This window comes from Cololabis saira, chromosome 1 (genome assembly GCF_033807715.1).
Source record: "Cololabis saira isolate AMF1-May2022 chromosome 1, fColSai1.1, whole genome shotgun sequence".
Lineage (NCBI taxonomy): Eukaryota > Metazoa > Chordata > Actinopteri > Beloniformes > Belonidae > Cololabis > Cololabis saira.
The window spans coordinates 21388984-21402290 of NC_084587.1; the positions used below are offsets into that span (position 1 = coordinate 21388984).

General features: G+C 40.1%; 1 protein-coding gene across 1 annotated transcript in view; it reads right to left on the reverse strand.

Moving 5' to 3' along the window:
- Positions 1–13307, reverse strand: part of coro2aa (coronin 2Aa) — a 56181-nt gene that overhangs the window by 10167 nt on the left and 32707 nt on the right. The window contains exons 2-3 of the mRNA XM_061717881.1: positions 5302–5502; positions 268–384 (exon numbers count right to left, since the gene is read on the reverse strand). Of these exons, the coding sequence (XP_061573865.1) occupies positions 268–384; positions 5302–5502 (318 nt within the window). The remainder of the gene's footprint in view (positions 1–267; positions 385–5301; positions 5503–13307) is intronic.

Consider the following 13307-nt stretch of genomic DNA (forward strand, 5'->3'; position numbering starts at 1 on the left):
TTTGAGTAAAATCAAGTCACATTTCACCAAAATGGTCTAAAGACACGGCAGGACTTGTTGTCTCTTTCGTTTTTCCTTTTTGTCCGCAGGGATTTGTTCTGAGCGGCTCTGCCAGGTCAGAGCTCAGGAATCTGAGGAATGACTTTTAGTTCTTTTTGAAGGCTTAACATTCAGGCATTAAAATGATCTCCTCTGCCGCGACATGCTCATCATCCGCGGAATATCACATCACTCTCACCATTACGAAGTTGTGTTTCATGTACACACCGTGGTGTCCTCAGAGCACGATGCGATGCAGTAATCGCTGAACGGACTCCATTTGATGTCTAACACGTTGCCTCTGTGACCCGATACTCGAGGGTGGTGTGGGTCCACTTTACCAGTCTGAAAAGAAAAAAAAAAAAGAGAAAAAGAAAATTGGCTTCAGCATAAAATAAGTGAACTAGTCTAGCAGTATGAAAATAAACTTAATTTTTTCTCTCAAGAGGAAAATTAATGCCACTCATGTCTGTGGGCTAAATGTGGGCTAAGTGGAAAAGGTTTGCTAAAGCAATACAATGGGCAGAAAATGTTCACAGACCACTCCAGCATCCACAGATCAGCAGTGGAAGTTGACTAAAAATTGACGAGCTTGAGCAAATCAAGCAGGCTGCATTCGTCTGATGGTGAACTTTTGAAAAAAAAAAAAAAAAGTATGACAGAATCTGCTGCACAGCACCGAAAGGAAATGGAGCCAATGTCTTTATAATTCAACCTGCGGGGTCGGACTAGAACATTAAAGGAGCATGAGGCTCCTTTTAAGAAAGCGCGCCACCCTTCGCCACGACGGCCGTTGGGGGTACTGCAGCCAACAGCGAAGCCGGCACGGGAGAACGGGGAGAACGTGCATGCAGCGTCATGTGACGTCACATCCACAGGACAGCGCGGGAAATTCTGACCGGGAATTGCAGCACATTTTGCAGCACACAGCCTGTTCAAGGCAACGGGGAGATACGGTAGAGGGCTCATTCTTTTTGGTTTGGAACGCTTCACCTGACATTATTACTAGAAAACTTAAATCGTATACGAATTTTTTTCATAAATCCTGCCTCATGCTCCTTTAAAACAGACTAACATAAGATGCTCACAGTGCCAATACAAAGAATAAAACATGATTAAAAATTGGCCAGATAGGCATATAACGTACTGTATGTTGATTTTTATTAATAACAGAGATCAAATTACGATCACTTAATGTCTGGTTTTACAGTATTATTGAAACTTGTATCACTAACAAGTTTGTGCTTTGCACTGCTTCCATTAAATTTGTGTAATTTTGCTGAAAAACCAACACATCTTTAAATTTGTAGTATATTAGTAGCATCAAAACTGAAGCTAAGAGATTTAGTTTGGAAACTGCTTCATGTTCTTCTTACTCACTAAAATTTTTATCTTGATTTCACTTGGGTGTGTCTTCAAATCAAGTTTGAGAGCCCTGGCAAAGCGTGATTTTGTCAAACAAAGCAGAGCTCAAACTATGCAAAGACAAGTTAAACATGGGTAAAAATGGGTCGTAAGACGAAACAGTGGCGGAGGCAGCAGAAGGTCAGAAGCTCCGATTTTCGGCAAAGTGATAAAAAAGTTAAAAAGCAAGATTCTGATTGGTGGATGACCACTCCTTCTCCCTGAGCTGCAGCCACCCGTTAAGACATCCTCAAGTGTTGTTTGCTCCTCCATCAAAACAAAAATAGAAAAAGAAAAAGCAAATATGCTGGCATAGTACTATGGCTTTGGTGTGAGGTAAGTGCAGCTGAAAGAATATGCTTCTTTGTAACGCCACACGGCCAGATGTTTTTCACTTTCCGAACTATAAACTCAGGCCAACATTACTCACTCAAGTAACATCCCTGGAGGACATTAATCGGACTTCATACGCGGACGTCATATGCAGCCACAACACACTTTGTGCAGCCCTTCTTCTTATTAAAACACGCAATAGTAACACGCTTTGTTTAAAAAAAAAAAAAATTAGTAATTCCTCAAATGAAAAACACTAATGAGAGCATCTAAAAAAATTGGGAAGCGAAGGGTCTACGAAACAGAACATGTTGCTCTTTGCAGGTTTGGGCTCATATTCCAGTTTGCATGCCTTCCAACTGTGCATGACATTAACATCAAACCACTTCAGCTGAAGGGAGAATTACACAAAACATTCATGACACGTCCGTCGTATGTGATGATCCTATTAAGAGGGAAAAGTCACTTGAGATTTTCTGCCTCAACAAGACTGATAATTACATACGAACGGAGCTTTCTTTCAGCCGACGTGCATTTTATCCCAGGCAAACCCAATACATTCACCTGGAAATGTAAATTCTATTCTTGTGTGCAGGTGTGTTAACTGCTCTCTGCAAAGATTAACAGCATATCGCCTGTCTGCATACGCAGAGGTAAGATGTGCTGGCAGCGGAGAGGGAAGGCTGAAGTCCTGCCTCCTCAAGACAGAAAGGCGGTTTATAAAGATGAGTTATGTCATTCCTAAGCTCATATGCACTTCCTAGCCATGCCAGGAGGGTGGTGAAAACTTAAGACACATAAAAGAGAGAAGGGCAAAGCAGGGAGAGGCGATCAGCTTCATGAATCACTCAGTTCTGGAGATATGGGCTGAAACAATAAGTTAAACCAACACGTGGGTGATGATGTTTTAACTTCCTCACGCAAGATCACTGTTGTTGTTGTTGATAAAACCAGTAGATACGGTGGTTTGTATAAAAGGCGTCTGGAAAAGCGCTTGAAGAGTCTCGTTGGTGACCGAGATAAGAAAGGCCGGGCGGAAATGAGAGCACATGAACAGTGAAAAAGTAGACTGATGTTTCATCACAGTCGCAGATTCTTCAGGTTGCTCCTCCAGGTGTGCTGCGGTGTGCATGCAGGAACAAACCTGAGCCGTGAAATATGTTGAACAATCTGCCCGGAAAGTGTTGATGAGTCCCGCCCTGCCCTTCAGATTTCAAGCTTACAGCAAAGAAGAAGAGGAAGAGAAATGCTACAGCTTCCCACAAATTATTATTATTATTAACTTATAATATTTGCAAGGATTATCACCCAGACATCTCTTGAAAAGTCAATAAAATGCCAACCAACTAAAAATAGTTGAGATACAGATAAGTAAGTACAGACTGACGCAAGAATGAGGGCGGATGATGTTGCATACCAATTGGACATAATGTACATTTCTGCTGCGTCATACGAGCAAGCAAACAGGAAAACAATATAATCATTCTGTTTTAAGCAAATGTACCCCTCCATGTTTTATGTGGACAACCTCACTTTGTCCTCTAGCTTTTACTTACTATAAAAGCCCTGTAAAGACAATAAGGATTTCTATTCATTGAAAAGCAGGTTTTTATCTGGCTAACAGAAAGAGTTAGTTTGTAATGTTTTTTTCACCAAAATTATAACATTTAGAAAGCTTATTTTAAGATGCAACTGTGCCTACTTAAACAAGTCAAATAAATGCTTTATTGCCAGCAGGAGCATGCATCTCTCCCCCGGATGCTGTGAAGAATAAAATATAAATCACAGAAATAAAAAACAGCCAGTTGTTGAAGCCCAGTTTCTCCCACTACCACCAATAAGGGGACAAACGTGCTGGCTTTTCTAGACAATCTCAACCTTCCTGAATAATAATGTTTTATGACGAGGTCTTGGGAGTCAGCCTTCACAGCAGGACTGCGACTTGCAGACAAATAAAAACAATCAGTTTTGTCTGTTTTCGTCTGCAAGTTGACGTCTGCAGTTTCAGAACCTCAGAGTGAAACAATACAGTCAGTAATGTCTGTAACAAAACAAGTTGCCACAATTCATCGAAACAAAAAAGCCTCACGCAAACTCATAAAAAAAATGAAAAGGAGCTGTCTGTAAGAAATGGCCAAAACTGGTACTGCAGTCACTTTCAAAATATTGTTGAGCGGCGTGTACCCTCCCCCTCCTCCCCCCGACCAGAGGTTGCCAGGTAGGCTGCAGAATGCAGCAGGAACGTAGGCTGCCATGGCTGCGATAATTAGAGCCGAGCTGGCAACCCGGATGCCGAAGCAATACTGACTTGGTGATTGGGAGATAGGTGGAGGGTGGAGCTTCAGGCCAAAACAAAAAATGACAACATAAACATCAGTTGAGGGCTGCAACTCCTCTTTTTAAACTGGAATATCCTGGCTTGAGTGCTGTTGTCAGTGACATAAGTATTTGAAATTAACATGATTTTTAAATGTCTTTTGACATATCGGGGTCATTTTATGATTCGTTTTATTATTGCTCTTACATACAGCTCCTTTAAATATGCCATTAAAATCAATACATTCTTGTTCCAATATTGATTTGACTTGTGGCAAGACTGCATGTATGTAAAGCAGAAGTTCCTGAGCGTACAACGCCACTGAGTGCTGCTTGCAGCCACTTCCCATTCAAGTTGCACCAACTTCTCCCATGAAATTCTAAGTCAATATATTTTGTCAAGTCATTAAAGTGTCATTATTCACAGTCTTTTGATCAGTGTCGTGGTGGTCCTTCTACAAAAAGAAGTAAATAGGACCAACCGAGCTGAAGAATTACTGTACTGTTGTTGAAGACATGGTTTCTCGACCTTGGTGCTCGGAGCCCGCCGTCCTGCATGTTTTAGATGTTTCCCTGCCTCAACACACCCGACTCAAATGAATGGTCATCATCAGCACGTAATCTGGTCTGCACATGTCTGTTAATGACAGTCATGACCAGGGTTGAGAAAACCCTGTTCAGAGGCTTCACCTGCAGTGACAGTTTATTTTCATTTTGTTGTTCATTCTGACACCCCATGCCCCATGATTTCAAGCTAACTTCTCTAGCGGGTGAGATCTGTTTAAAACGAAACAGAAGATGCAGCATGCTTAAGGTTTCCACAAGTACTTGATTGCTTGAAGTGAAATCAACAGCTAAAATGCAGCAAGACACCAAATATCTGAAAAAGAATGGGAAGCAAACCACAGATCTTTCTTGCCACTCTCAACGATGCATGTTCATAATCAGTCTGACAAAACTCAGCAGCTGGTCCACTCGGGGGGGGAAAAAAAGGTCATTTTGTGCAGCAGGGCTATTTAAATTATTCATAAATACGAACAGTCAGAGGAGTGCAACCTGAGGTTCGTCCTTCTCAGCAAGAGAATTAGTAAAACAATAGCACCAGATCTATGTATGTCTTGCTTGGATTTTGAATGCAGCAGCGCATGCACCACTTTAAAAGTCTGACATCAGCCTGTCTCCAAACCTGCATGAGGTGCAGATACTCACATGATGGAGGGACAGGACCAGGAAGGCCCCTCCCCCGGCACATTCGGTGATGACGGCGAGGAAACGGGGGTTGACAGCACAGAAGTTGTTGTCCTGGACGCTGCGGGTGATTGGCACGCCATCATAGCAGCACTCCTTGGTGGCGGATTTACCAAACACATGGCGAAACTTAGAGCTGCGGTACTGAGGACGCCATGTCATCTGAGGGAGGAGGAAGGAGAAGAGAGGTCCATCAGGGAAATCCATCCGTCTCACACAATTACAGCGTCAGAGATATTCATATGCGCTAACAGCTCTGCTCTATTTAGACAAGCAAAGGGTGGATAATAATAGTCTTCTAGGCAATGCCAGAGCAGGCCCCTAAACACATTAAACTGTTGAACAACTAAAATTAAAGGATTTATTAACAGCAACTCGTATTTGTCATAGGCCTACAACCGAAATATCAATGAGTTCTTGTTGCAAAATGAGGGAAACACCAACACACATGTTGTCAGTTGCTCCAAAGATTTGTCATAACTCAACTGTACTACACAAAACCCGGAAAATTGAAACCAATACATTTGATTCAAATGAATAGATCAACTCTTTAGTTATTATCAAGGATTACTTAAGTCTGATTAAACTACATCAATTTAAACCAGGTGTTGGAGAAAGAAAAACACCTAAAGCATGAAGATTATTGGGTGTTGAGGACCTGAACTGGTAGTAGGGCTGGAAATAATGATTATTCCGATAGTGGATTAGTTAGACTATTGAAACAATTAGTTGACTTCATAATTATAATATGATTTTTATTTTCTCTCAGCTTTTACATTTTGCATGAAGTTGTTTAAAGATGTGCTAATTCAAAATAAAAGTTGGACCCCTAATTGGTTGACAGTGTTCTGTAGTGTTGATAAACCATGGTGTCAGGTCAGCTACAGATTCATTTTCTTTCTTTTTTTAAACCTCAAAAGCTATTTTTAGCAAAAATAAAAAAATAAAAAATGAACCAAAAAAAAGAGAAACAAGTGACACTGAAATAATTCTATTTAAAAACTGATATATTACCTTTATGGACACAGTTGTTCCACAGGGAAGAATTTTAATCCCGCTTTAATTCTTTATTAATTCGTTCTTGTTATTTGTTTGTATAATATATACTGCCTTTCATATACTTGTTTATATTACATATTATATTATGAAGGCTTTTCTTGTGTCTATGGTGGAATGAGGTGAAAAAAAACCATCATCTGGCAATAGCTGGTGGATAACTTATCACGTAACTGGAAATACAGCATCTTGATGCGGTCTGGTGAAAATATGCAATGGGACACGTCTACATGTTTGAAGTAATATCTGTGGAATTCAAACAAAGACACTTGCACTTTCACATGTGTGTTCAAAACATCCAAGAAATGAGATGTGAAAACACATGGATTACAAACCCGACTCACGCTACATCTTCTAAACATGAGTAAACATGCTGGGCCACCGAAAAGACCAGAGTTCTTTGAGATGAGTTCGAATTTTGACCCCAGTCATTGTAGGGACAGTTTCTTCCCCCAAGCGGTTGCTCTGATGAACTCCCACAAATAATAGAGTCTCAGAGTAACCAATCACGTGCAAAAATCATCTAGCACCTTCCTTGACAACCATGTCTGCCTCACTCAGCTGCACCCCTCACTGTGTATTTCTTTGTATAATCTTTTGTAATTTTTTTTGTATAATTGCCCTGTAAAATTGTAAATAGGTTATGTTTATTTTTATTCAGAACTGTCCCTTTTTCTTTTCTTTTCTGTCTCTACCTCAAACCGCTGCACCTTAAATGTTTATACTGTTTATTCCGTATCATAGAAATATCACATTTGTTTTATTGTTTATTTTATTTTATCACCAAAGAGCGAAATTACCGGAGTCAAATTCCTTGTTGGACAATGTTCGAACCTGGCCAATAAAGATGATTCTGATTCTGGTAAACATCTCATTTTACTTGTAGATCTAAAATAATGAAGTTCATTTAAGGAACAGTGATCAGCATGTTTATTGGGTTGATATATATTTTAAAAAGTGGTGCTGCTTTAAAGCCAAAAGTGACAAGAAGCTACTGTTGATCCTTGTTCCAGATTAGATCATTCATTTATGGATGTGTAATTTTGATTCGCCATTTTAATTTAATTATTACCTTTAAACTATAAAAAAAACCAAGCAGTTATGCAACTATCCTTTTTCTTTTTTTGCCCCCCTATTTTTTAACCCCATTCCCTTAAACCAGTCGATGCATATGTAATTATTGAGGGATAAGTGGCTCTAGTCCACTGGGACAGGCCTGGCCAGCCTACATGTCTGCTCTGCTACTCTGCCCGCCTGCTGTAAGGTCATTACTTATGAATCAAGGGTGGAGCAGGCTGATGGACAAGACGTTACTGCTAAAATGGACCCAAACAAGAAGTAAACACAGCGTGTGTAGAGAGCTACAGGCAGGAGCAACACGCAAAAACAACGGGAGGTATAAACCCATCAAAAGCTTTGATTCCTATGGAAAGGAAACTGAACGCAACTATGTAATTTTCCCGATTTATGTTTGCATGATATAGGCGTGGATGAAAAAGCTTTCCAAGGAATGACAAAGGTCAAGTCTAAGGAATAATTGAAAATTTTAAAAAGAAAAATAGGAAAGACGAACAGAAATGAACGAGTGGGTATCATGACTTAATTTCTATGTACTGATCTACCTCTCACCTTCTACCCTGATGCCATTACCAAGATCGTACTGCTGTCACACTGGAATGTTTCCATACCCGACAAGCTTCACTAAACATGTGTTTAAGAGACCTGTCATTTGGTCATCCCTTCTTCTTAACCTGCAGAGTTAATTTTGTCTCCCTTTTGCCTTTGCATTTCTACACAAAGAAACACAGCTGCAATCCAATGACTTTAGTCAACACCATTAACATACCTAGGTTCACCTAAACACCATCCTGCCATCAAAGGTGCCAATGATGCAATAGAAGTACCGTCATCTAAATGCATATGTGTGATTTTATAGTGCCTTGTAGAGCTTGGACAAGGATAAAAAGGTAACACAAGTCCAAGATCATTTATCAAGAACATAACCTGGATGACTGAGAATCTACACCAGCATGACGACTACATGCTAATGCTTACACAGGTCGTACAGTGTAACCATGACTGGAAAGTCAATAGTCCAAACGTAAGAAACTGCAAACCTTTAAGCAGGTTGGGAGTCTAAAGACTGGCCCCTTGTATCAGAAAGTCTGGCTACTGTTGCCAAGCCAGTAAATGTGACTGTTGCCACCTTAAGATTTTCTTGGCTTCAGTGAGACTACAACACAGAAATTTTTTTTGCTTGCAAAGACAAATCTGAAGGAGATAAAGAGGAAGTCATGCCCTGTTTAGTCTGGCTCTATTCCAAAAAATGACTTCAAGAGGGAAATGATTGCTTCAAGTTCCAGTATTTATGCAATAAACACATCTTGCTGAGATACAAACAACAGATCTCATACAAAGTTCCTGGTGGTTCGAAAGGAAAAATGATAGGCTTCCCACAAAATATTAATCAAGTCCATTCAGTTTATAATGAGGTTTTTCAATAGATGAATAAGGACTGAAATGACTCTGGAGAGACAGGTTTAGGAATTTAACTAGATTTAAATAGATGGAAGCCAGCTAAAATGTGCAAGTCAGTTATTTGAATATTTGCTTCAGGTAAAATTTTGTGAATTGTACAATTTGTTACAAATTAATTTACAAGTTTCTTAAACAAAAGGTGGAGTATCTTCCTCTGGCATGAAGTTTTTACAAAATTAACCTTAACCTTTCTTCACACACCTTGTCTCTGTTACCTCCCAAGGGGGGGCAGGGATGCAACAAAAATGCCCCCACTCTTCCTCTTTGGGGTTGTACACATATAGAATGGGGTTGGAATAACATCAAATAGTCCCACCTTGAAAGTGCTCTAAGAAACTAATAACAACTAAACATTTGCAGTAATTGTTGATTAGCGTTTTTTTTTTTAGGGATGTCTGGATTGCCTCACATGAACTGTTTGCTTCAGGTCTTTCGCAACATTTTAGTTGCGTAAAAGGTGAGGAATTCGATTTGACCAGTCCACAAATTAGCTGTACTCTTCTTTAACCATTCATTGGCAGAAAACATGTGTGCTTGCAGTCATTGCGCAACACACTTTACACCAAGATTCACTTCACAAGGAAAAATCTTGCCACCGCCCTGCAGAATATAGTGGTATAATTTAGTATTCATGTTTCCATCAATAATGGAAAGCCATACTGGTCTCACGTTCAGCAAAATGGGGCCAAACCATAATACCGCCTTTTTTTCCCTTTTATATATGGAATAAGACTTGTATGCTGGAGTGCTGTGTTTTCTTTTCACCAAATATCCAACTTGCCATATAATTCGAAAGTACTGGTCTCATTTGAATTAAAAAAAAAAAAAAAGAAAAAAAAAAGAAGAGATTTCCATTTAGTCTTTTGGGTTGTAGATTTGAACCACCAGGTGGCCAGAATGTTATTTTTGAAAATAAATGGCTGTTTCCTTTTAGACCTGCTATGCACAATCATGCTGTTAAGTGACTTCTTGATTACAGACATCAGTCAACATCAGAGTTGCCATCAGTTACTAAAAAGTTTGGGTTTCTTTGTGGCTTCAACAAATGTAGTCCTTGCATTTAGAAATATATTTGCATAATATCAACTATTGGGAAGGATAATAATGATCTTGTACATCTTCAATTAAAATGCATATTTATGACTGTGGATTGTGGTTCACATTACTTAGAAATCATTTTGCAATCTTGACCAGCCTGTTGAGCATTTACAATTATTTCTATTAATTCCACAGAAAGCTTATTTGTTTGTTACATACGCTGGCTAGCATAAACATATTTTATGACTTTGGTAAATCTGATTAGTCCCTTTTATTCAAAACTGCATAAATAGAGTTTTTCAGGTTAAATACCATATCAAGATTCAAGAGGGGTTAATGTCGTTCCAGCCATATACACAGTACACAGTGCAATGAGATAACGTTTCCTGAGAAGTGTCAGTGCAAACAAACAGTGTCATCTAGCTCCCGCAGTCTCCGACTCTACTATCAACAAAAAACACCCAAAGTAACTTTGGACACGTCAACGACGATTAAACTAGCTCAGAGCTACAGCTGAGTTCAAAGCAGAGGTGACTAAGGTCATTTTCACAGATATTGGTGTACACCTGTGGTGCGGCCTCAGTGCGACACCTGATCACATTGTATCATTTTGCAGTTAGTTTGGTTCGTGTTCATGAAAGTCATTTTCACTCCAGCCCAAACGGCACACAACAAACCAGCTGACAACGGTCAGTGATACCATCAATCAAAATCAGTGTTGGCAGGACGTCATATTTCCATGCCAACTGAGGTAAAGAGCTGAAAAGCATATGAAGTACGCTTTTTAACCCAGAGTTTTGCTTTTTTTTCCCCCATATTTTTTTTGTTTACATCACTGCAGAAAAACTATACAGCTTGCAAATGAAGCGAAACTGCAGTTGGAAGCTGTTTTTAACCGTTACTGTGTTGTTCCATGTTTGTTCATGTGGTTCACTTAGGTCAGTGTGAACACAGCAACCCAGAGTGCCATTGGGGTCACCTAAATAGTCCCGCTGGGAAAACACTACAAGATGCTCAATAACGTAATGATGGAGGAGAAAGCAAGAGTGTGACCAAACAAGAGCAATTCTTGGACAGTGCTGTTAAAGCAAATGAATCAAATCAAATCAAAGCAAATTAGACCCCATAACTATAAGGGGATAGCCTGACAGATCAAACCCACATCTGGAAAGAAATAGAGTCTGAAAATTCAACGAAAAAGGTGACTTATTCAGAGCAACTTGAGAGTGTAAATAAAATTGTTGTCATAGCCTGTCTGCAAAACAGCAGACAGCAAAAGCTCATATATGCTGCTTTAAATAAAATGCACCAAGACAACTTATTGTCACTGAACTGGTTGAAAACACCTGATAATAATTTCAGCTCCAAATGAACCCTTTATCCCAGAGGCTTACAGCTCCCCCTATGGAAATCTGCAATATTAAACCATTTTCTTTAATTAGTGATCATGTAAAAATGTACTCTCTCTCTCTCTTTTTTTTTTAAATAGGCTCTGCAGGAAGGGTCACCCAATTCCAGTCCTCGAGGGGCCGCTGTTCTGCACATTGTAGATGTTTCCCTGCTTCAACACCCCCCGTTCAAATAAATGGATCATCATCGGTCCATCATCAAGGTCTGCCAATCTAAATCAGGTGTGTTGGAGCAAGGAAACATCTAAAACATGCAGTACAGTAGCCCTCAAGGATCCAGAATTAGGAAACGCTGCTCTACAGGTTTTAAAACCGTGTATGAATTACTACGCCATTACAGGAAACTACTGGCCTCAGTTGGAGAACATAACCGTTTTATGCGTTACAGCTCTACTTAAAACCAAAGTTTCATAAGAAACACCCATCAGATGCACATTTTTGTCAAAACTAATCTTCGCTTACTGAGCTACAAGCGACTACTAACCGCAGCACATCTGGGCTGCTATAATCAGCACTCGTGTATTGCTGAGATTTACAAGAGCAGAGAGAGGAGCTTCCAGGGCAGAAAGCTGAGACATCTTGTCACATGTAAAGCAGGTTGTAATCAGGCCAGCGCCAGCTTCTGCTCAGCTGCGTCTTGCAGCAGGTACACGGAGGGCTGCACGCTTGGCGGCATGTCTCTGTTCCTCACGGAGATGATGATGAGGATGATGAAAACACTGTTGTAGCTATTTTTACCTCTGGCTTCTTAATGATCAAAGAACAGAAAGGCACATTCACTGACAGCAGAAAATTGCTTTATTCAGGAGAGCCTTACGTTTGACAGAACTAGAAAAAAAAAAAAAACCAGAGATGCTGTTCTTTATGTATGAAGGGAAAATTATTTTAGTCCGTGACCAGTGAGTCATGGTGTCAACAACATTGTGAAGGTTGTAAAAACAGCCGTAAAACTAAACTGAAAACACAGATACGACTGAAAAAAACATCTGGTTTGCCCTACAAAATTTATTGTGTGGCTCTGTTCTTTTATATAGATGTGAAGAGCATACATATTCACCTTATGCTCACCTCGAGGCAATCTTAACTAGCTCATAACTCACATACACTGGCAGCCACTCCTCTCTTTGGATCGCCATGGCTCAGAGCCGGGGGGGTGGCACAGTTCAAAGTTTTCTTATTGGTGTCAAGATATGGATTACCTAAGCAGCGTGGGCCTGTAGCCATGAGGAAAGCTCACTTGTTCACAATCTGCAAATTCAAAGTTCACATCGATGCACTATCAATTCCTCTATACGGTTGTCTGCCAAAACTCAAATTAATGAATAAATAAAACTAGGTGACCTCATGACACACAAAGGTTTTATCTGAAAACCCTCCATCGACGACTAAAGCCCTGCCCTCCCGAACAGCAGATGTAATGTTTTGTAAACGCTTTGGCCGAAATTCAAGATGAGGAATGTTACAGGTGCGAATGCACGTCGTGGCATTTGTGTGCACACACACACACACACGCCCACTGCGCGTATGTCCGCGGGAGCGAGACCGCCTCTTAGACTGATATCATACACACATGACAGCTTACAACCTCTGTCACGTAATAGGATAATGGTCACACCGGTAATCCTAGAGCTGCTGCACTACTACAGAGCATATTTGAATAAGTGTGAAAGGAAAACACAGGATATGTGAGCTGCTTTCACAGACACACATACATGAAAAGGTAACACTTCCTTCAAAACAACCTGCCTTTATTGGAAATTTGTACCATAATATTTTTGTTTGTATCTTTAGATATTCAGGCCGACACAGGAGAAGGCTTTGTACCAGTGAGTCGATTTACAGGTGAAGAAATGCACAAACGCGACAAAACAGAGGTAATGATTAACGAAAGCAGCAGTCTGGTGGGCAGGGTGTGGACCTGACGAG